This window comes from Pelophylax lessonae, assembly GCF_965119305.1.
Source record: "Pelophylax lessonae genome assembly, chromosome: 1".
Classification (NCBI taxonomy): Eukaryota; Metazoa; Chordata; class Amphibia; order Anura; family Ranidae; genus Pelophylax; species Pelophylax lessonae.
The window spans coordinates 451,503,124-451,528,907 of record NC_138768.1 but is presented as its reverse complement, the minus strand read 5'-3'; the positions used below and the strand labels follow the sequence as shown (position 1 = coordinate 451,528,907).

The 25,784-nt window shown below is 43.6% G+C and overlaps 1 protein-coding gene across 1 annotated transcript in view; it reads right to left on the bottom strand.

Annotated features, from left to right (window-relative positions):
• Positions 1 to 25,784, bottom strand: part of TM6SF2 (transmembrane 6 superfamily member 2) — a 92,404-nt gene that overhangs the window by 9,933 nt on the left and 56,687 nt on the right. Inside the window, exons 6-9 of the mRNA XM_082268200.1 lie at positions 21,584 to 21,708; positions 21,365 to 21,466; positions 19,171 to 19,263; positions 13,345 to 13,464 (exon numbers count right to left, since the gene is read on the bottom strand). Coding sequence (XP_082124326.1) covers positions 13,345 to 13,464; positions 19,171 to 19,263; positions 21,365 to 21,466; positions 21,584 to 21,708 — 440 coding nt within the window. The remainder of the gene's footprint in view (positions 1 to 13,344; positions 13,465 to 19,170; positions 19,264 to 21,364; positions 21,467 to 21,583; positions 21,709 to 25,784) is intronic.

Here is a 25,784-nt window from a genome sequence, read left to right as displayed (position 1 = left end):
CCCACAGCAGGAAATTCAATCCTACATGCTAGTAGTTTCCATTCATTACCCTTGATAAAATCGATACCATTTAGTCAATACCTCAGAATATGTCGCAATTTTTCCGATAATTAAATTTTTTAAAAAGAGGCAGATAAACTTAAATAAAGACTCCTCCTTCGAGCATATTCTTCTACCTCTTTAAAGAAGGCATACAAAAGGGCAGTGAGAAATACACATCATGACCTGCTATACAAGCCACCTACTCCACAAACCAAAAGCACCCCGTTATGAATTATTACTCGTTTCTCAAACCAACACTCCACTATTACACACATCGTTCAAAAATACTGGCACATGCTAACTATGGACCCCATGGTGGGCCCTTTGATACCTGAAGTTCCAGCATTTACATTTAGGAGAGATCGGTCATTAAGAGACAAACCAGTCTATAGTGAATACAGGGGGGGCTCCTAGAGAGACCCATGTAAACGAGTAGGTACCTTCAAATGTGAAGGTTGCAAATACTGCAGGTATATAGAAGTGTCAAAATCCATTACATTACCCAATGGTGACAAATACATACCTCAACATTTCAACATCAAAACTAAGGGAGTTGTATATCTTCTCCAATGCGACTGTTCATGTTTAAAAATTTAAATTTTGGCAACAAGCATATCGCCACATACTAAGCATGAAATCCTGCAATCATGATCTTCCCCTGGGTAGATATGTTGCCACTGTTCATAATGGTAATTTCCTTAAAATATCATTTATAATCTTAGATAGGGTAGGCCCAGGTCTCGGGATGAGGGGGAGATTGCAACAAAATTATTTTACAACGCGAACAGAGGTTTTTAGGCCTAAGGCCACTTCTACACATGGACTAAATGAATTCATATCATACAAACCCTTCCTGCAAGGTTTTGTTTCAGGGAGCCCTGAAATACTCATTTTGTGGTAGTTCATTTATAAAAATCCCTTATATTATCAGCCAATTTGAAGAAGCTTAATTTCCTTCAAAATCTTTTTCCATCTTTACTACACAAACCTTTTTTCACAATGTTTCCTTTCAAGCACCCTGAAATGAACCAGCCATGTGGGAGGTTATCTACACTAATCTATATACACCTCCTATGCCATCAGTTTTTTAGAAGGAGCTCAAATTCCATTTAGAATTTCTCCTCATTTCATCTTTACCCTTTCTTCAGAGTGGGTTCTATATATTCAGCTTGTGCTCAGATATCGAAAATATATATATAAACAATTGTTTTTGGATGCAGTCCTTCCTTTTTTCTTTTTGTCATCTTTTTCTTTTATGTACATCATAAGATCAAAATTATATCTATATTTAGAAATGTATATATAGATAAATGTTCTTTCCATGACACTCCTATTGTATATGCTGTTTTTGTAAACTGCAATATTTTTGTAAAAAGTGCCGATGCATATCTTCCAGTTTACCCACTAGATGGCAGTCGTCAGAAACTGTCTCTTGTTCTCCCGACGCACGGAGGCCGTCTGGGATGCTCCTTCAATGTCTTTGTTGGCCTCCCTTCCGGTCTAGATGATCGGGTCACTTCCCAAATGTCACATGACTGCATCGGTGGGCGGCTGACACATGACACCAATCCCCTGGCTAGCGGGTGCATGCACCTGATTGCGGGTGACGACACTGCACGTGCAGTGCACGGTGACACAGACCATCACAACACCGCCTCCGGGAACGGGGGATGGGGATGGCGCTGTGCGCCGACCGTCCAGGGAGTATAACTACATAGGAGAAACCAGGTGCACAGGGTTAAGCCTCCCCCAGAACCCTCCTATATAAAAGGCTCATTCCAAATGGAGGCCTCAGCCATGGATGTCATGCTGATCGGCTGTGGAATTGCTATGAGAAACTTGGGCTAAGAAAATACTCCGCAATGGGCCACAATTCATAGAAATATTTGTTTATTGCTCAAGCCACTAGATTATTGGAGGCCGCAATATAAATTTATTGATATGAACCAATCTAGGTCCCTCTATTCAAAGTATTTCTCTTTTAGTTATTACTCATTCATTTCTTCTTTTTTAGACTTATGACACATGGATATCGGGCCCTTTACTCCTGTGGCGCTCCCCTTTTCTCATACCCCAGGTTAGAACTCTAAGGTGGTGTACCAGGTAGGCATAGCAGGCCGCTGAACCCCTTATATGATCTATAAATAGGATAATTTTGCATTTTGACAAATCTGTTCATTCTTGGCAGATTTTTCTGTTCAGAGAAAGAGTAGTCATACCTTGGTTCTCCCCATTTGCCCCCTCGGTTGGAGACACTAGGGACAAGTGAACACTGGACGGCATCCAATGGCAAACAAATCCCTATATTTTTAATTATGTGGCACATGTGATATACTCATGCATTGGTAAGTACATTTGCTTATATAAAGAATACAAAGTTTCTTTTATGCGTATCAACATATGACCTTTTGTTTTTGATGTTTTTTGATGTTCTATATTTATAGAAAGCATCTGCACTTTAACTATTCGCCCCTGAAGAAGAAAAAAATGGATTTTTGTAAGAACACACCGTAAAATCCTTTTCTCTGAAGTTCGACAGACGCAGCTCCATCATCTTTAGATCAAGGGGCTATGCTCCTATCAGGAATAGGCACTAGGCATGAAAAAAGCTTAACCAAGCCTATGGGGCTGTCCCTGCAGGCATAACCCCACACACTCTGCTATCAGCAAACAGTTTAGTTGCAAGCAGTGTTTAGAAGACAAAAAAACCCCATTCCCTCAGAAGTAGAGGGGAGGGTGCTGCGTCTGTCGATAAAACTTCAGAGAAAAGGATATTACTGCAAGTTCTTACGAAAATCCAGTTTTTTATATTGTTCATCGACAGACGCAACTCCATCTTTAGACCAATAGGATGTCCCAAAGCAGTATAATCATGAGGGGTGGGAAAACACCACAAGAAGACGTAATTCCCAAAAGGCTAAACCTAGCCAACCAGGTAACATGGAGCTCAACATGGAACAACTGGAGCTCACCTAGAAAAAACAAACATACACCCTTCAAAGAGAAACAAAAAAAAGATTATATTTAAACAGCAGCCTGCAAAACCTTGAGGCCAAAGCAAGCATCCGAAGATGCCAACACATCTACTTTGTAGAATTTTGTGAAAGTGTGCACAGACGACCAAGTTGCCGCCTTGCAAACTTGCAGCACTGACGCCTAATGGCGAAAAGCCCAAGAGGCACTCAGCGCTCTAGTAGAATGCACCTTCACTGGGAAAGGAGGACCTGACCCTTCAGTGAATAAGCCTGAACTAACGTCTGCCTGATCCATCTGGATATGGTCACAGCAGACGCAGCCAAAGCTTTACGAGGTCCTTCCGTAAGGACGAAAAGAGCGTCTGATTTTCTAAAAGACTCAGTGGCCTCCAGGTAAACCCTGATTACCTGAACCATATCCAAAGAATGCAATGCAAATTCCTTGGGATAATTGGGCTTGGAACAGATTAACCACTTGCCGACCGACGCACGACTATCTACGTCGGCGGTCAGCCCCTCACAGGCAAACTGACGTAGGTCTACGTCGCTTGCTTGTGAGGGTCTAGGGAGCGAGCGCGCGCCCCCGGAGGCGCGCTCCCGCTGCCGCGTGGTCACGGACCCCCCCCCCGCGCGTGTGACCGGCGGACCCGATGTCCGCCGGCTACTCTGCGATCGGCGGGGGAGAGGGAGAAAGTCAGGCGGCTTGTGTAAACAAGCTGCCTGTCATTCTCCCCTGTGTATGAGAGATGATCATACGGTTCTACTATGTAGAACCGTTGATCACCGTTCATACAGCTGAAGCCACAGCCAATCACAGTAGAAAGCACGCCCCTAGGGACACACACAGCCCCTCCCTCTCAAATAAAGTTAACCCCTTCACTACCAGTGTATTTTTACAGTAACAGTGCATATATATAGCACTGATTACTGTAGAAATGTCACTGGTAACAAAAACAACAAAAATGACAAAAATCTTTCCCTTTGTTAGTAAACGCGATAACTTTTGCGCAAACCAATCAAAATACGCTTTTTGCGATTTTTTTTACCAAACATAGGTAGCATAAAACAAATTGGCCAAAAACGGTAAAAAATTTTGATTTTTACATTTTTTTGGGGGGGGAATTTCATATAAAAAAAATGTGAAAAATATTGCTATTTTTGCAAAATTTACGCTCTTTTTTTGTTTATAGCGCATGATCAAAAAATCGCACAGGTGATCAAATACCACCAAAAGAAAGCTCTGTTTGTGGGAAAAAAAGGACGCCAAATTCGTTTAGGTACAGCATCGCACGACCGCGCAATTGTCCGTTAAAGTCACGCAGTGCCGAATCGCAAAATACTTAAGTGGTTAAAGGTAGCACAATGTCTTCATTCAGATGAAACTCAGAAACCACCTTAGGAAGACTGATCAGGTCGGAGTACCACTATCTCTGTGGACCACTAGATAAGGTGAGCGGCAGGACAACGCCGCCAATTCAGATACTCTGCGGGCAGAAGTATTAGCCACCAAAAAGGCAACCTTCTGAGACAAGGCAAGCAGAGGAATCTCCCTAATGTTCTCAAAGGGAGATTTTTGAAGAACAGATAATACCAAATTCAGATCCCACGGAGGTAGCGGGAAATCACCTCGGGGGAGCCATTTGGCGAACCCCCTCAATAAAAGTGTGAATCAGGGCATGCATAGCTAAAGGGTGTTGTAAAATCACAGCCAGAGCCAACACTTGGCCTTTGATAGTGACCAAAGCCCATCGCTGTTAACACCTTTTTTGAAGAAAAGTCAAAACCCTAGCCACCAAGCACAAGCGAGGGTGCACCTTCAATGATTCACACCATGAAATGTACGATTTTCACGTATGATGATAGATCTTCCTGGAAGTAGACTTCCTGGCCTTCAGTAGTGTAGGAAACACTGAAACAGAAAGACCTCTATCCTTGAATACCTGGATTTTAACAGCCACGCCGTTAAAGCCAGCGACTGTAAAGCAGGATGGAAGAACGGTCCTTGAGACAGTACATCTTCCATGAGAGGAAGTCTCCAGGGAGCATCGGCGACCAACCTTATCAGGTCTGCGTACCATAACCGGCGAGGCCAGTCTGGGGCCACCGGAATGACTGGAAACCCCTTCTACTTCTTTCCTGCGAAGAAGCCTGGGCAGAAGTTTTAGCGGAGGGAATGCATAAATCAGCCGACACTGACTCCAAGGAGCCACCAGTGCATCTGTGGCGTCAGCCAGAGGATCCTGAGACCTGGCTACGAACCTCTGAACTGGCTTGCTGAGTCGAGAAGCAAACAGGTCGACGTCGGGTGTCCCCCACCGGACACACAGGAGATGAAAAACACCTCCAGGTGTAGGGACCAATCCTCCTGATCCAACACCTGACGACTCAGGTAACCTGCCTGCCAGTTCTCCACACCTGGGATGTGCACAGCAGAGAGGGCTTGAACAAACTTTTCCGCCCAATCCAAGATCTCAGCCACCTCCCAGGCCGCCAAGACACTCTTGGTGCCCCCATGATGATTGATGTAAGTCACAGCTGTGGCATTGTCCGATTAAATCCGGACCGGAAAATCTTGCAGACGATTTGTCCAGTGGCTCAGGCAAAGCTTTATCGCTCTGACCTCCAAAATATTTTATCGGAAGTTTTGGACTCTTCTACTGTCCAGGACCCCTGGGCGCAGAACTTCTCCAGCACTTCTCCCCAGCCTCACAGGCTGGCGACAGTGGTTACCACCGTCCAATACAATGGAAGGAAGGAATTGCCCTGGCGTAGTGCTAACGAGTGAAGCCACCATAGAATAGCAAGCAGTCTTTGTGTTGTGACTCAACCGAATCAAAGCATCCTAGGACTTTGGATCTTTGTTCCATTTGATGAGAATCTCCCTTTGTAAAAGGTCTCGTGTGGAACTGAGCAAAGGGAACCGCCTGAGTCTGATGGAAGACACCATCAGACTCAAGGCTAGCATGCTTGTCCACAGAGAGGACAGATTGATTGCCAACAGCAAATGGATCGCCTCCTGCAACTTGTGCAGCTTGTCCAGAGGAAGAAAGACCCTCGCCAAAGCGGAATCCAGAGTCAGGCCCAGATAATCCAGTCTTAATGAAGGTATCAGGGCAGATTTTTTAAAATTGATGTTCCAACCGAACTCTTGCAGAGTCCGTAAAGTGATCGTCAAGTCGCCCAACAGGGCTGATTGAGAGTCCACCCTCAATAGAAGATCATCCAGGAATCCCTGTACTGAAATCCCCCGTTGGCGCAGTAATGCCAACACCAAAGCCAGCACCATGGTAAAGACCCTGGGGGCGGAGGCGAGACCAAAGGGTAACGCTACAAATTGATAATGCTCCTCTCCTACAGCAAAGCGAAGAAAATGCTGGTGTCCAGCATAGATAGGGATGTGTAGATATGCGTCCTTGATATCTATAGAGGCAAAAAAGTCTCCTTGGTGTAGAGACGCCACTACCATTTGAATGGATTCCATTCAAAACTTCTGTACCTTCTGTACCAGAATTGGGTGTACTTTGCCTTCTTTTCTGGGCACAGTAAACAGATTTGAATAGAATCCCTGAAAGCGTTCCTGAGAGGGAACCGTCACAATCACCTCTTGCACCTGCATGACTAAGGCACGAAGGGGCTGCCTGTGTGCTGAAAAATAATGGCTCCGTCTATTACGCGGTGACTCGCCCTTAGCGGATTCCAAAGACCTAAATAGGCGGTCCCCCATAAAGGGGATATCTTTAGAGCCTTTTAAGAAGCCTGATCCGCAGACCAGCTTTTTAGCCACACCAAGGGTGGTTACCATTATTGCGTTTAGAACAATTCCACTGACGCGTGACAATTTTGTCACAGTAGGCGGGAAAAGAGTACCCTTGCTGCCTTTAGGAGATCTACGAGCCACCAATACAATCAGTGCATCCACCAGAGCCCTTGCATACGCATGTGCAGTAAAAAAGGAATCATCCTCACTGCAGAGCACCTGTAGTGCATGGCAGCAGACCTATTAGAGTCGCTATATGCTAAGCTCACCCTGGGAGCATAACAAGCAGGGGAGGTCCTTGACCGCAGTCCCGCAAGGAGACGCCGGCTAAAGACCATAAATGACATAAGAGGACATAGCCCCCTATAAAAGGGAAGAGAGGGCCAGCCGTGACGCAGACGCGCAGGCAGGGTACCCCCACACAACAATGTCCCCACAGTTCCCCCCCGGTTCAAGGGGGCACCAGGCAGTCCATATGTCCACCCCCCTGAGGAGGGGCAGGGGAAGGGCAGATGCCCATCTGCCGCTCTATCCAAGTGGTCAACAGCTTGGTCAGCCAGCCTTGAGTAGGCCCCAAAGCCGTTGCCTAAATTTGGGGCCTATCTGGGTCGCGGGGTCCGCCGTCAGCCCTATCAGCTGGATCAGCAGTTTGGAGCTCAGACAGCTTGACATGGTACCCGGACAGCCATGAGTAGGCCCCATCTGGCCATGTGAGGCAATCTGTTGGCATCAGCCGGTCAGCTCAGTCAGGCACTTCGGACAGCCTGACATGGTACCCAGATAGCCAAGGGTAGGCCGCAAGCCGCTGCCTTCATTTTCGGCCTGATCCGGTCATGTGAGGCGATCCATCGGCATCCGCCGATCAGCTCAGTCAGGCACTTCGGACAGCTTGACATGGTACACGGACAAACTGGCATGGTATTCAGACAGCCTGACATGGTACCTGGACAGCTGCGAGTAGGCTGCAAGCCGCGGCCTCAATTTTTGGCCCGATTCAGCCACGTGAGGCGCAGACCCTCGGATGAAGTAACAGCCACAGGCCAGGAACTTGCTCAAAGACTCCTGGTGTAATCCGGACAGCAACAACCACATCCTTCCCCCCTTACTGGAGCAAGTGGCAAGGCCAGCTCCTATCTAACCCCGGGGGGGGGGCGTGTGGGTAGGATGAGGCCAAAGGACCACCATGACTGTTAAAGGGGCTAGGGGAATGGAAGGGAACCCGGGGCTCCAACCATCCCAAGGAGGAGCCTACGTCCACCCTGAGACCGCCAGAGGATTAGGGGACAGTATTACTCACCATACCATGGTACCAGGTGGGCGCTCCAAACAGTCCATCTCACACCCTGGGTGGGGGTGCTGCCAGCCAGGGGGTATGCTGCAACTAAGGGCGTTCCAGGTTCGATCGCGTCCCAGTGAGACTTGTCCACTAGCAGGCTCGTCCCCCTCCGTCGGGGCACTGTCATGGCGAGGCCTAGTTCTTAACTATAACCTGCTCACGCTCGCTGGCCAGGCTGGGAGACCTTAAGGATCTAGATTATCCAGTGCGAAAACACAGCCGGCTGTTGCTTGTAGTTCCTCTGGATCTTAGTCATTCAGGAATTAACTTGTGAAAATAAAAAATACAAACACTTAAATTTCCCTATTAAAAGCTAAGACCGAAGTCCCAGCAGGGAGCTAGGTCCTATTCCTAAAACTAGACAGAAACGAACTGATTGCTGATAGCAGAGTGTGTGGCGTTATGCCTGCAGGGACAGCCCCATAGGCGTGGTTAAGCTTTTTTCCTGCCTAGTGCCTATTCCTGATAGGAGGAGCATAAACCATTGGTCTAAAGATGATGGAGCTGCGTCTGTAGATGAACGATAGAGAAATGTTTGTTTACAAAACAAATCGGACCACTCTCTGCCAGATGATCTCTGACAGTCATTATATGGTTATCCGTGCATTGTTTGATCCATTGTTGCCACCAATCGCATCATTTTTTATGACTTTTTTGTTGTCACATCCTTTTAACTATTTCAAATAAAAATTTGCTACTTTTTACTCATGTTGATGTTTATGCCCTAAAAAAATCCCACTAGAGGGTTACTTTTGTCCATTGTTGAGTTTCTAGGGATGTGGGCTCTTGCTATACATCTCCTTCCATCGACACACCAAACTATCAATACCCAAGTTAATCGATCATGAAACACAGTCATTAACTGAAACAGACACAGCTGTGTAGGAGGCTTGACGCGGAGTATGAAACAGCCAAATTCTGCAACTAAGGTGAGGTTGTAGAAGACAGTTTCATGTCACAGGTCATACACCATGGCAAGACTGTGCACAGCAAGACAAAAGGTGGTTATACTGCATCAGCAAGGTCTCACCCAGGCAAAAATTTCAAAGCAGACTGAGGTTTCAAGATGTGCTGTTACAGCTCTTTTGAAAAAACACAAACAGGCAATGTTGAGGACTGTAAATGCAGTGGTCGGCCAAGGAAACAATGCAGCAGATGAAAAACACACCATGCTTTCTTCCCTTCGACATCAGAAGATGTTCAGCAGTGCCATCAGCACAGAAGTGGCAGAAACCAGCGGGACCCAGGTACACCCATCCACTGTCCAGAAGAACTGTGTCCAAAAAGCCATACCTTCAACGTGGAAAAAAGCCAAGTGACTCAACTATGCACAAAAACATAGGAACTGGGGTGCAGAAAAATGGCAGAAGGTGCTCTGGAATAATGGGTCAAAATTTTAAATATTTGCCTGCAGCAGGAGGCAGTTTGTTCGCCGAAGGGCTGGAGAGCACTACAATAATCAATGTTTGGAGGCAACAGTGAAGCATGGTAGAGGTTCCTTGCAAGTTTGGGGTTGCATTTCTGCAAATGGAGTTGTAAATTTGGTCAGGATCAATGGTGTCCTCGATGCAGAGAAATACAGGCAGGTACTTGTCCATCATGCCATACCATCAGGCATGCGATTGGCCCCAAATTTATTTTGCAGGAGGACAACGACCCCAAACATACAACCAATTTCATCAGGTCTATCATGGTCAACTTCCTGACCAGATCTATCACAGTATTGCAGAATGGTTGCAATTTAGGACAGAAGCAGGGGATATCTGATAATGTACCTGATGCAGCTTCACAGCCCCTGTAAATCTGATATTTGGCAACTCATTTTGTGTAATACATATTGGATACCATCTATTAAGTATCTTTTACTCCAATTCCTGAAATGTATTTGCTATTTAAGATTGATGTGCTAAATACAAGATGCATCCACGCTGCTGTGGGATAAGGGTAAATTACAATTCATTTTCCTATGTCTTTCCTTCTAAATTTTCTGTGCCAAGCAACTCCTAGCAATCCTTTAACCAGATCTGTCACTGAACATCACACTGGGATAACACAGAAAACATTGAGTTTGGTTTCCTCACTTGCCTGCCCTCTTGCTATACACAGCTATATAAAGTAATAAGCATCACACTCTCCCTAGCTGGATCCCTTAGAGCCTGTCACTGGTGGATAAACGAGTTTCTGCTCAAACATACACCATCCAGGGCAGAATTGGAAAACACTTTGAAATTCTATTGTTCACCTCGGATGTCTCCCGCACCTCCTTGTGGGAGGGTCATAAAGTGGCCTTTCGTGGTCATTGAATATCACTTTCTACCTCCCTAAAGCTAAATGCTGTAGCGACTCGTTGGCTGCTAGAGGCTAAACTCCAACTGTTGGAAGCACGCCTGTTGTCCGCCCCCTCACTATCCATTCTCAGGGACATAATTAGCACTAGAGCGGGCCTGCGGGACATTGCCCTTGGGAAAGTTGGGAAGGCCCTCCTTCGACAAACCTCTTATGAGACAACAAACTACACGCTGCAGGCTAGGCAGCTCAGCGAACGCACAACTGCCTCACCCACGTTTCTCAAAGACGCGATGGGTACTTTTCACTCTTACCCCACCAAAATAGCACAATTGTTCCACGACTACTACTCGACTCTCTATAGCGATCTGTCCATGCCACACAACCCCCCACCTCCTGACCTTCTTCAATCTATCCGCTCCTATCTCTCAGATTGCGACCTTCCCACTATCTCTTCCTCAGACTTGGCTAGTCTCAACTCTCCCATTTCAGAAGAGGAAATATCCGATACGTTCAAGTCACTACGGGCCAATGAGCCTCCGGAACCTGAGGGCCTACCCTATCTATACTATAGGACTTTCCTTCCCCTTCTCCTTCCACATATCACTCCCTTTGTTTAACTCTTTTAGCTGATTCCCCTATCCCAAGAGACATGCAAACGTCTTTTCTCACACTGATTCCCAAACCGGGAAAGGACCACACAGTGTGCTCCAACTATAGGCCGATATCACTTCTCAACTCCAACCTGAAAATCTTCACCAAACTTTTGGTAAATAGACTGAATGTCCTCCTACCATCTCTGATCCATAAAGATCAGGTAGGGTTTGTCCCCCTTCGCCAGGCGGGAGAGAACACTAGGAAAGTTATCGATCTAAAAGAGGAGGCGAAACTGAATAATTCTGAGGTGTTGCTCCTCAGTTTGGATGCAGAGAAGGCCTGCGACAGGCTTAGCTTGCCCTTCCTGTTTGCCACCCTTCATCGGGTGATTCGGGGCACTTTTCTGCAAGCAATACGCCATTTGTACTCATCCCCCTCTGCCTTAGTTAGAGCTCTGTTTGCCACCTCCCCCTCCTTCCCCATCACCAACGGGACGCGTCAAGGATACCCTCTGTCACCCCTTCTTTGTGCCCTGTGTATAGAACCCTTAGCAGCCCATATAAGACAAAACCCAAATATACAAGGTATACCAGTGCATGATAGAGACTTTAAAACAGGGGTCAGGAACCTTTTTGGCTGAGAGAGCCACGAACACCACATATTTTCAAATGTAATTCCGTGAGAGCCATACACTATATTTCAGGGGTCGGGAACCTTTATTTAAGTAACGCAGTGACGAATTGCGAAAAATGGCCTGGTCATTAAGGGGGTAAAACCTTCCAGGGCTGAAGTGGTTAAAGGAGCTGAAATATTAAAGTTGACTTCCCCTGTTCACACTAGTGCGATTTGCAGGGCACGACAATGGAAAGGAGAAATAACCTTAGCGCAAACAGAAAGTGGATGTGTAGCCCATATGTGCCAAAATGTCAATGTCTGGGAAAATGTTATTAAAAAATTCCACTGCATATATGGCTGCAGGCCTGCAGCACTTCTTCAGTGAGGGTATTGGGAGCCTCTGTAAACTATGAATAAAAGATAAAAAAGAAGGTGCAGGTTAGCCTATCATTTTTTGCTTTCTGTGCTTTCCTGTCTCAACTTAGTAATTGCAAATACTCTTTCTGAAAGAGTATTTGCAATTACTTGAGACAGGGGAAGCACAGAACGCAAAATATTTACACTGACGAGTCTGACTGACCTGTCGCTTCAGGACCTCCCTCAGCTCTATGCTGAGCCCGCGCTGCCGCCTGGAGAAGATGAAGGTGGCCGGTGGAGTAAATTTAGGAGCGGAGGAGGAATTTGACCATTGCCCTCGCTCTCCCGCTGTCATGTGACGACGCTGACGTCACGTGACATCAGTGGTTGCTAGACGCCAAGAGGCATACTAGCAACCAGTGTGGCCGCAGCGCACAGGCATGGACTCGACTCGGGGCTAATAATGATTTACTCTTAGCAGGAGACCCTTGTCCTTTATATGGATGGCATCTCCAGATGACGTCGTATGACGAAACGCGTAGGGCGTGGTTTGCGTACGTCAGTACGTCACTTCCGGGAACGGTGGTTTGAGCTGGTGGAACGCGGAAGCGACCCGGCGAACACCTCAAGCTGATAGTGAACTCCCTAAATGTGAGTGGATGCTACGTTGTTTTACCCTAACAAGGATATACTACGCAATGGAGGCTTGTTTTCTGTTCTAGTGACCAGGGAGTGCTGAGCCACCATCCTAAGAGTGCGGTAAGCAACGGTGCAATTGGTGGTACACCCACTGGCGCCAAACTTTGTTTAGCACGTAATCACACACGTGGTTATCAATAGCACTCAGCACTTTATATGTATACATGTGTTTATATGGTACACTGAGCACAGCCCATGCGAATATATAAAAGGTTTACAGCACGCAGCACTTTGGTTTAAGCACTATATGCACTTTTATATGTTTTATATGAATTATACAGTGTATGGAATTGCACAAACACAATATTTATGTGGTAGCGCCGGTCCCAACATCACTTGCACCTTTTACGCATGGCGTCATAGCCGTAATCTGGCTGACATGCAATGGCCTGGAGTTATACGCATTAAGTTTGAAGTTGGCGAATGATATATGCTTTTTACTCAGGTTTTGTTTCCTTCAACTGGGCCTCATTGTTATATGTCGTGCAAGTTGATACCACTTGTGTTTTTTGTCGATCTATATGCATCTTCCTTTTGGTTGTTCTTTTTCTTCTATTTGCTTTGTATTTATTCTTAAAAATCAATAAAATTGGCAGTTTTCAAAAAAGTAATAAGCAACAGGTCCTTTTTGAGGTGAATAGTGAATCATTTATCTGCAGTACAGTCTAGGTCTCACTTACCTGTGCTACTGCACCAGCAAACACCAGTGTCCAATCCAGCATCCATGAGCAGCCAGGAATTAGAAGACCATAGATGGCCACACACAGAAATGGAAGAAGGTAGAACATATTGACCAACATCTAATAAGGATAAATAACTGTTACTTCACAGCAGCTTGTTTTTTGTTCACAATAATCCATATAAAGCAACATTTTTAATATCTGTCAAACACACACTTTGATGTAGTGTTCAATTTGTCTCTGTGTGTGTAACTTATTGTGAAAATTTAAATAAAAAGAATTAAAAAAAAAAAAACACACTTTCATGCCTCTACAGTAGTGCTGCATTTGTAATAGTAATACTTACAGAAGCCTACAAGACACCTGCACCACCCTGGCAGAGTAAGGACTGGACCTCTGAACAACCTGAATAGCAGTCACAGATGTCACCAAAGGGGTGTGTGCATAAAGCCAAACTCACAATGCGTATTCACACTGAAGACAACAAACATTGATGAGTACTATACAGTATCTCTACCAGTTGCCGACCAGCCGCCGTAGTTTTACGGCGGCAGATCTGCTCTGTTATGCGAAACAACGTACCTGTACGTCGCTTTGTGTAGCAGATAGTGGGGGCGCGCGCACGCGCCAATTGGCTAGAGAGTGAGCCAGTCAGCGGGTACAGCGAACGCTATGTCTGCCGGGCACCCGTGATCACTCCCCATGGAGACAGAATGGCGGCCTGCCGATGTAAACAAGGCAGACCACTGTTCTGTCAGTGATGAACACAGGCATCCTGTCTTCCGCCTATTTAGAAACACAGGTATGTGTGTTCATGCAGGCAGTAAATCCCCCACAGGGTTAGAAAGCATCCCCTGGGCACACATTTAACCCTTCCATCGCCCCCTGGTGTTAACCTCTTACCTGCCAGTGTCATTAGTACAGTAACAGTGCATATTTTTAGCACTGATTACTGTAGTAACGTCACTGGTCCCCTCAAAAGTGTCAGGTGTCTGATCTGTCTGTCTAAAACAGCAGCAGGAGTAGGACTAGGCAGAACAAAAAACACCTGGCTACCCAATGAGCCATCCTCAGCTGGTATATAACCCCCCCCTCCCTGCTCTAGGTAATCAGTTTAGTAGCAAGCAGTATTAGAAGTATCAGAACTCTATAAAAGGGTGGGTGCTGTGTTCGTCGATGAACTCAGAGAAATTGATTTATAGTAAGTACAAAAATCCCATTTTCTCTTTCGTTCATTGACAGACACAGCGCTCCATAAATCATAACTAGTGGGACGTCCAAAAGCAGTACAAAAAAAAGAAAATGAGGGGTGGGGAAAATAACCCAAGGCTAAACATAAGAGCCCTTAACCAGGACACAGGAGCCTTAACCGGGTCACAGGAGCCCCATCTGAAAAATAAAAGTTTAAAGAAAAACACCTCTCAAGAGGGAACAGCCCGTAAAACAGCAGCCTGCAAAACTTTGCAGCCAATAAAGCATCCGCAGATGCCAAAGTAGCTACCTTATAGAATTTTGTAAAGGTATGCATGGACGACCAAATGGCCCCCTTGCAAACTTTCGATATGCGAGCATGATGACGAAAGATCCAAGAAGCACTCAGCGCCAGAGTAAAAATGCACGGTGACAGGGAAAGGTGGAACCTGACCTTTAATGGAATAGGCCTGAGTCACTGTCTGCCTGATCCATCTGGAGATGGTAGCCAAAGAAGCGGCCAACACTTTCTTTTAGCACTTACTGATCTGTAATTTATGGCGGATGTCTAGAGCCCTCTGGATCCGTAAGCGTGGTACGAGCGCTGGTCTATTGGTGATACATACTGCCTTCCCTCCTTTGGTAGTGCATACTCCTCTGGGATATTCCCTATATCTCCATCTTGTCGGCAGTCCTGCTGAGCCCATTAAACATCGGCATACCACCCTAGTGGCTGTTTGGCTCCATTACCTGTGCTATCTGGTAAGCAGATTTGCATGCGGTGGTGGATCGATGCACAAGTGGTGGAGGATAACACAGCATTTGTTTATTTATTTAAAATATTGTCATACTTCACTCAATACTACGATTTTTGACGTTTTGGGACTTTTAAGTTTATTCACTATTAATGATACGGACATTTAATTATATATATATGTATATGCATATCTAATTTATGTTTGAGCACATTGGTCATTTGTGTTACTTTTTGCAGTTTGCATATCACTTTGACAGGATAATGCTGCCAATTCCAATACCCTGTGGCCCAAGGCAAAAGCCACCAAGAATGTCACCTTCTGGGATAATGTAAGCAATCTCCCGAATATTCTCAAATGGAGGTTTTTGGAAAACTGAAAGTACTAAATTTAAATCCCATGGTGTCAAAAGAGACCATACAGGTGGAGCCACATGTCGAACCCCCTGAATGAAACTAGGAACGGAAGAGTGTGTGACTAGGGGGTCACTGAAAGAAGATTGCCAGGGCAGCTGGCCCTTGATGGTACTTAAGGCCAACTTCTGATCAACGCCCTGTTGAAAAAAGGTTAACAGCCGAGCCACAGAAAAGGATTGAGAATGAGCGCCAATCGACTCACACCAAGAAATGTATGCTTTCCACGTACAATGGTATTATCTTGCTGGAAGACTACTTCCTCGCCTTCACCATAGTAGGGATCACTGATCTAGACAGACATCTATCCCTCAGTACCTGGCTTTCAATAGCTAAGCCATTAAAACCAGCGGCTGTAAAGCAGGATGGTAGATCAGCCCTTGGGACAGCTGGTCTTCTCTGAGAGTAAGCCCCCAAGGAACATTAACAGACACCAGGATGATTGGAAGATCCTCGCTCTTGATTCCCCGCAGGAACTGCGGAAGAAGCCTTAGCCGAGGATGATACTGGCCTTACTGTGGCCCTTGGATGCCTGCGGCATCTGTCAGAGGACCCTGTGACCTCGTCATGAACTTCAGTATCTTCCTGTGGAGCCAAACCTGCTAAAGGAGCTGCATGTAAGACTGTGCAAACAGAACTGTCTTGAAGGTGGATACTACCAGACTCAAAACCTGTATGCAAATCGGCAGCAAGAACTATTTGTGTGACAGCAGCCGGTGAATCACGGCCTATGGTCCCTGAAGTTTGTGCAGAGGAAGGACCACCCTGGTCAGAAATAGAATCATACCTAGGTATATCAATTCCCTGGACAGGGATAGGGGGGACTTTAGGTAGTTCAGACATCACCTGAACCTTTGTAGGAATTAAATCCGCATAAGGAGACTCAGGACCTAAAAAACCTGAAAAGGACCAGCTTTGTCCCCCTTTCTGGGTACCCCCAAAAGAAAAATTTTGCAGATCTCCTTCACGCTCACCAAAGAGTTCCACGGGCCTGGAAACCAGCGAAGATGTCCCCCCACCCCAAATTGTGTGAGGGCTGACCTTCGTGCTGAAGGAGTCTTGTCTGTTGGTCCAGGGAAGCTAGCTCTAGGCTTACCCGACCAAGGTTGCTTGGAACCACCTGGGGAAGATTAAAAAGATCAATTTCCCTTAATCTCTGTCCCAGAAGCACAAAATCATTTTCTATGGGCTGAGAAGGAGGGCCCCCATCTGCAGCGAGGCTCCTTCCCTTTCTTTGATTGTGGTAGGAAGGTACTCTTCCCCCTCGAGATACCCTTTAATGATGTCATCCAGGGTAGCCCCAAACAAGCAATCGCCTTGAAAGGGCAGATCAATGAGAGCTTTCTTAAGGCCCGTACACACGACAGGAAATTCGGCTGGGAATTTTCGTCCGACGACCGATCTGCCGATTTTCGGCTTGCTAGTATGGTGCTCTCGACAACCGACTCCGACTTTTCGGCCGAAAAAATCCTGGTGTGCAGGCTATAAAATTTTTGTCCTCCGTCAAAACACGTCCAATTTTCATGCAGTCAGTACAGATTTCGATGGGGAAAAATCTTATGAGCAAGACTAGGCATGCTCAGAGATGAAAGAACACATACAAAGCAATCCAACACATGACATCACTTCTGAAGTAGAATTCTGTCGTGTGGAAAAATTCGTGTGCAGTCTAGAGCACATTCCAACCAACAGACACCACTCTGGACAAAAGACGGACGAGCGGTCGGCGGAAATTCGTTGCATGTGTACGAGGCATTAGAGGCTTGGTCTGCGGACCAATTCTTAAGCCACAGCATGCGCCTAATCACCACCGCTGAAACAGAAAGTTTGGACAGCGCAGGAGCTGTATCCAAAGCTGCGTCACAAATAAATAGCAGCCTATGGACCAACTAGACAGATTAAAATCAATTGCCTAGAGTAGAGAGGGGGGCTATATACCAGCTGAGAACAGCCTATAGGAGTAGCCAGGTGTTTTCTGTTCTGCCTAGTCCTACTCCTGGAGGAGGCAATATAACCCACTAGTTAGGATTTATGGAGCGCTGTGCCCGTCGATGAACAAAAGAGAAATTGGATTTTTTTATTGGGAATGTTTTATAGCAGAAAGTAAAAAATAGTTTGTTTTTTTTAGAATTGTAGCTATTTTTTTGTTTATAGCACAAAAAAATAAAAACTGCAGAGGTCATCAAATACCACCAAAAGAAAGCTCTATTTGTGGGGGAAAAAAAGAACATCAATTCTATTTGGGTACGGCGTCGCACAGCCGCGCAATTGTCATTTATAAAGTCATAGTGCCATAGCGCCAAAAATGGCCTGGTCATTAAGGGGGTAAAACCTTCCGGTCCTTAAGCAGTTAACCGCTTCAGCTCTGAAAGGTTTACACCCTTCATGACCAGGCCATTTTTTGCGATACGCCACTGTGTTCATTTAACTGACAATTGTGCAGTAGTGCTGTACCCAAATAAAATAAAATGTATGTCCTTTTTTCCCCACAAATAAAGCTTTGTTTTGGTGGTATTTGATCACCATTTTTTATTTTTGCGCTATAAACAAAAAAAAGGCAGACAAAAAGAAACAATATTTTTTACTTTCTGCTATAGAACATACCAAATACAAAAAAAAAAAAAAGGAAAAAAATCTAATTTCTTCATCAATTTAGTATTCTGCTACATATTTTTGGTAAAAAAAATCCAAATAAGCGTATATTGATTGGGTTGAGCAAAAGTTAAAGCGTCTACAAACAATGGGAAATATTTATGTAGTTTTTATTTATTTATTTTTTTACTAGTAATTGCGGCAATCAGCGACTGATAGCGGGACTGCGATATTGTGGCGGATGAATCGGACACCAAACTGACACTTTTTTTTTTGAACCAGTGACATTAATACAGTGATCGGTGCTAATAATATGCACTGTCGCTGTACTAATGACACTGGTTGGGAAGGGGTTAACATCAGGGGCGAGCAAAGGGTTAAATGTGTTCCTAGGGAGTGCTTGCTAACTGCGTGGGGAGTGCTTGTAGTATGGGAAGGCAGAGATCCATGTTTCTGCTTAGCAGAAACACAAGATCACTGCCTCCCCTTGTCACAGAATGGCGATCTGCCTTGTTTACATAGGCAGATCGTCATTCTGCCTATAACTTGAGTGATCGGTGGGTCCCGTCGGGCATCACGTCCACCGGACCAGCTGATTGGCTCCTGCTGTGTCCAATCACAGCAGGAGCGGGTCCCCGGTGACCCCAGACCCGGAAGTGCAGAATGATATCCCTGTACATGATTCTGCGCACAAGAGCCGCTGCCCCGGAGTAAAATGCACATGGAGCAGTCAGCAAGAGGTTAAAGTGCTTATTTGTGTTTTTCCACTCGGTGCGATGCCTCCTTTAATCTTTTCCTATGTGCATACTACCCTGATGAGTTTGCCACATCTATACTTTGTTTAAATAAAAAATAAAAAAAGACAGAAGGCTTACCTGGACCTTAGCATAGGCAGATGGGTCCCTAAGGTATGGCTCATACTGGTAGATGTAATTGAAACAAGAGTCTGTGGGGCAATCTAAGACCAGCTATGAAGATAAAAGAAGGCAGTTAGAAAACCCTTTTCTGCTACGGGTCTAAGTTACAAATAATGACTTTGATGTCAATTTTAAAAATCAAACACAATTCTATTATTTATATATTTTAAAATACAATACATATACCATCTCCATTCACCAAATTAAACTGCCACTATCACTAATTCGCAATATTTTGTGCAAACAGCGCCAGGGTTCAGAAAAGCAACCCAATAATTTGCACAGATTTTTTGTACACGGAAAAATAAAGCAAATGGGTTACTAATACTTAGGTCTCCTCCACTGGAATATGCCTGGTCTGGCTTGCTATATCTGGATACTCCAAGAACAGCCTTCCACCGTGGATATAAACAATATGTATTTACTGGTGCGGTGACCTAGGAATTTCTTTTTTTCTTAAGGTAGCAGGCATTGCAACAATAACACTATTAGCAGCTATAAAGAACACTTCATGCTTCTGGGTCCTGTTTTTTGCAAAGGCTCGTCTGTTTACACAGATAAGTGTTAAGACTACCTACATATTCAAGAAAACAAGCTAATCATTGTACCTATACAAAATACCTGTGTCATTACGGCTGTCAGATGTCATGGGACCGGTTAGGCCCCGTTCACACTTGTGTGAGCTGTGTTCTGTTGGTTTGGCAGCCCATTCATTTCAATGGGCTTCTCTACTTGCAGAAACAAAGGACGAGAAGTCCTGGACCCTTTTTGAAAAATTCACACTGCATAGAAATCGCATGGTTCTGCAGCATTATGCCACGTCACACATGCAAAACCGCTGTCATTTTGCAGATGCATGGGTTTGCAATTAATACACACATCACTGTGTGTCTGCTAAACAGTAGCATGTTTCTATCACGTCTGGACAAGGCACGAACGTTCAAGCTTTCTTGATACGCAATTGCGTGAAGTTAGCCTTATAGTACCCAGGGATTGACTATCTTCTACCAACAGTTCACATGTAGACTATGACAGCTGACAGCTATAACTCTCTAGGATTCTCTTTTTTTCCCCAGGCATGTAACAGACCTGATGCCAATTAACCTAATTAGTTACAAAATGTTCTTCCAGCTCTTCCTTGTTGATGCCACTTACTTTGCCAGCTTTATGTTGCCCTGACCCCATTTTTTTGAGATGTGTTGCTGCCATCAATTTCAAATTATCCAATTTTTTTTTTTTTAATTATACATTTTCTCAGTTTGAACATTTAATATGTTTTATATTTTCTATTGTGAATAAAATATTGGATTTATGAGATTTGCAAATCCTTGTGTTCTGTTTTTATGTAGATTTTACAGTCTCCCAACTTCTTTGGAATTGGAGTTGTAAAAAATTTTCCAAATACTGTATTTGAAATTGTCCTTGGCACTGAAAAATGAAGGGATTAGTCAACCGTTTTCTCTGTGCATTCTAGTACTTCTTTTACGTTTAGCTGCACTTTTACTGCAGGCTGTCCTGACCCCTCCTGCCAGTCCTATAGTTGCCTGTATCCATTCCAGTGAAATACAGCTCCCATGGCCACAGCACAGTACAAACTCACTATACAATTAATCAGAACGCACATATGGCATGCACAAGCCTGGCTCAAGGTTTTGAGGAGTGGGTCTTTAACTTCATGGGTTTACAATAGAAGTGTAACTAAATCAAACATGCAGTTCCAATAACATTTTTTAAATGGATAAGGAATTACTGTATGTAACATATCTTGATTTATCCATTTTGGTAATATTTAAAGAGAAATGTTGGGCTTGGGACAAGGTGAAAGTGTAAAATTTTAATTTTCCTGTTATATAACATCGAACATTAAAATACCTTAAAATAAATATTTAATAAAAAAATCAAAGTAATATTACAAACATGGCATCCGTAATGTACCACTTCTACTCTCTCCAGGAAATTGAACAACAATTTAGAAAATAAGAATTTCTATACCCATAGTAGCCAACCAGACTTTTTTTTTTAAGAACAAAAAAAAAAAAAAAAGGTACACCTAGATAGGATTGGCTACTATTGGTAACTTTCCAACCCTAAATTTGTATACAGTATACTATAGTTAAGAGATGCCCTAAAAGGGCTAGTGTGACATACTTACTAGGCCCCTGAAAAGAGTGAATACGATTGCACCTAATAGATACAGAACAAGAGCCATATCTACAGGTCGCTGAAGGATTCCTTTACTCTGTGCAGCCACCACCTAATAAGGAGACAAAAACATTCATATTGAAGACAGCCAGGCATTGTCTACTATTGGTAACTTTCCAACACTAAATTTGTATACAGTATACCACATTGGTCAAGAAGAACTGCTTACCTTTTCAGTAGAGAACTTTGGAAATGCATGACTGGCTCTGAATATCCTTATTCCAGCCCATACAGGGAGAAATAGATATGGAACATTAAGAATAAAGGCAGGGCGAATTTCAGTGCCATATTTTCCTGAAACAAAAACAAATGTCTAAATTTGTTGCAGTAGGGAAAAATAAAAAAAAGAAGGATTACCTATTTTACATGCCACAGGCAAAAAGATCTTGCTGTCTTTGTACAACTGAAATGACACTATGGAAAGTTTTCATTAAAGTACTAAAAAATACTCTCCATCATCCATCATATAAGTGACAGCCATATACCTGTCCAACCATTGTGACAGTTCTCCCACAAATCAGAAACAACTGCATCTGAGATAAGCTCTGACTATTTTCAATGATCCTTGCAATCAAAATTAGCTGTGCAAGATTTACCAGAACATGTATTTAGTGACGGGGATGATATAGTAAATTCTATTAAAACAGAAAAATGGTAAGTGCTTTAATTCATCAACAATGATATCGGTATATGTTCCAACACCATTAGTACCAACTGAATAGAGAGCAATTTTACAGTAATAAAGTAGTCTGTAATGAACAATTACTTTTTCCCTGGCAGTTTATTTATTGGATATATTTTGAAAATAAATACATTTTATTCACTGATTCGGGGGTTTGGCAGAGGGATTTAGATCATTGAAAATGGACAGAAAATTGTCCATTGAGAGCATTAATATAATAATAGCTCATATGCTTGCAGAAGAGGTTGTAAACAAGATTGAAATAAAATGTAGCTCATAATTCTTTAATTAGAGGCAGACCACAGTGTGCCTGTAGTGACGTCTGACATATCTCATACTCGAGGTATGAGGTGGAGAGAATGGAGGAATGGTACTGAGCACAATGCTACCCTCATTTTCTCACAAGATTCACAAGAAGGTGAACAAGACGGTCCTATAAAAAATCTCCATTTAAAGCTAGGCAGTCAAAGGTGATACATTTGACAAAGCACAGTCCAAGCTAGAAATATTGTAGAAATATCATAAACCTTAACCACTTGCCTACAGTGCACTTTCACCCCCTTCCTGCCCAGACCGATTTTCAGCTTTCAGAGCTCTCACACTTTGAATTACAATTACTCAGTCATGCAACACTGTACCCATAAAAAATTGTGTCCTTTTCTTCACACAAATAGAGCTTTCTTTTGATGGTATTTAATGACTACTGGGTTTTTTATTTTTTGTGCTATAAATAAAAAAAAGACTGAAAATATTGTGAAAAAACGCATTTTTCTTTGTTTCTGTCATAAAATTTTGTAAATTAGTAATTTTTCTTCACAAATTTTGGCCAAAATTTATACTGCTACTTATCTTTGGTAAAAAATAACCCAAATAAGTGTATATTATTTGGTCTTTGTGAAAGTTATAGAGTCCACAATCTATGGTGCTATTCATTGAAAATTGATCACACCTGATCACACCTGATGTACTGAAATTTCATTTCTTGAGACACTAAAAAGTCAGGAAAGTACAAATACCCCCCAAATCACCCCTTTTTGGAAAGTAGACATTCCAAGGTATCTAATAAGGGGCATGGTGAGTTTTTTGAAGTTGTAATTTTTTCCCACAATTCTTTGCAAAATGAAGATTTTTTTTTTTTACACAAATTGACGTATTAACAGGTTATTTCTCTCACACAGCATATGTATACTTGCAACTACACCCCAAAACACATTCTACTACTCCTCCTGAGTATGGCGATACCACATGTGTGAGACTTTTTCACAGCCTGGCCACATACAGAGGCCCAACATCCAAGTAGCACCGTCCGGCATTCTAGGAGCATAAATTGCACATATAATTTCCTGACAACCTGTAGCACTTTTGAAGGCCCTGGAGCAACAGGACAATGGAAACCCCCATAAAATGACCCCATTTTGGAAAGCAAACACCCCAACGTATAATTTTTGAGGCATAATGAGTCTCTTTTGAACGTGTCACTTTTTTCCACAAATTTTTGGAAACTGTGGAAAGAAAATGAAAATGCATTTTTTTTACACAAAGTTGTCCATTTATGAAATATTTCCAACACATAGCATGTACATAGCAAAAATTGCACCCCAAAATACATTCTGCTATTCCTCCTGAGTATGGCGATACCACATGTGTAACACTTTTACACTTTACACAAAGTTGTCCATTTATCCACTTTTAAGACTGGGCCTATTTTTGACACTTGGTGTTTACAAGCTAAAATAATTTTTTTTGCTAGAAAACTACTTAGAACCCCCAAACATTATATATTTTTTTTTTTAGCAGAGACCCTAGAGAATAAAATGGAGATCGTTGCAATATTTTTTATCACACCATATTTGCGCAGCAGTCTTCCAAATGCAATTTTTTTGAAAAATATTCACTTTTTTTTATTAAAATATAAGAAAACAGTAAATTTAGCCCAATTTTTCAATATAATAGAAAAATAATATTATTATAATAGAAATAAAGTGCTTGTAATAAATCAAATTCAAATAATATAAATATATATATAAAAATATATAAATTCATATAATATATAAATATTATTCTATTATAGCACCTTAAAGCGGAGTTCCACCCGAAATTTATACTTACCTCCATCTTCTCGCTCCCGGTCACCTGAAAAACAAATGGATAATCGCAATTTTTTTTTTTTTTTTCACTTACCTTTTAGAGAAAATATACTCACCTTACTTCCTTCTTCCTCCCCTCGGCGGCCACGGCGATTCGTCACTTCCTGGCTTTTGCAATGATTCCTGGGAGCTGAACGTCATCGCTCCCAGGAATCATTGCGCCTGCACCGGCCCCGACGTCATTTCCGGGGCGCGCGCGTCATTCCCTTCTAAACAGCTTCTGGGCATGCCCAGAAGCTGTGGAGGGATGACGCGCGCGACCCGGAAGTGACGTCGGGGCCGGTGCAGTGCATCGTGGGACCGAAGAAGGAGGAAGAGGACCGAAGAGGACGCGGAAGAGGATCGTGCTGGCTTCAAGCTGCCCACACCTGAGATGGCAGCGCTGGAGAAGACAATTTCAAGGTAAGTATTTCTCCTGAAAGGTAAGTGCAACCCGGGACAGATCAGAGGCTAGCCATTGTGGAATGTGCTAGCCCTGACTGTCCCGGGGGTATTTTTGTAAAAAAATGTATAACCAGGGTGGAACTCCGCTTTAATATTGCGCAGTTATTTGTACTATGGCATTTTAATACTGCACAGATTTATGTATTATAGCACCTTAATATTGCATAGATATATGTTCTTTTATTTTTACATATTATCACTGAATGCACCTGATTAGCGCTGTACCGTTGTTTTGGATTATTGAATTGCTTTGTAGTGGTAAACTCAGTTGTTATAGCAGCTTATTTTAGCACCTTTAGTTGATTGCATACAGCCAATTGTTTGCGCCGATATATTTCCCTTTACAAGATGCTACTACTACCCTGCTGAAACCAAGTAAGTAACCCAGTAAGCGAAACAGAGCTGAGGTGGACTGGCTCCCGGGAGATCTTAATCTGTGACTGACAGAGGGTGGAACGCCCTTTGCAATGGGCCAAACAAAAATTTGAAGCCAACAGCAACAAGCCTGATATCATGTTGGCAAACAAACTGAAATCCTTTGCCCCCATATTTCAAACATGTACATCTAATCCAGTTACAATTTTAGATGAGTGCGCACCTTAAGCTTGCTATTTTTCCCGATGACATCTTGATGTATATATTACATCCCGCGCATTACGCTTCCTAACTTAGTATCTCTGTTGAATGACTTTTCCTACCTCTCTGGTCTCCATGTTAGCCAGGACAAGTCCCGCACGCTGAATGTTGCCCTAAAGGACGACACTCCTCAGATGGTGCAGGACCATTTTTCCTTCCAATGGTCAGACTCCATTCCATACCTTGGGATTATGCTTACCTCTACATATTCAGCTTTATATGGTGTCAACTACCCCCCCCCCCCCCCCCCCATTAAAACATTGACTTGCTTAATGGAGTCGTGGAACAAATCACACATTTCCTGGCTGGGTCGGATTTAAAGAGGACTCTTTTGCCAAAACTGCTCTACCCCTTCATAGTTCTGTCTGTTCCGCTCCCCCCACATAGCTTACGCTCCCTGCAGGGCCTTCTCTTTAAGTTTATATGGGGCTCAGTCAAACTGAGACTGAACAGAGGTCTAG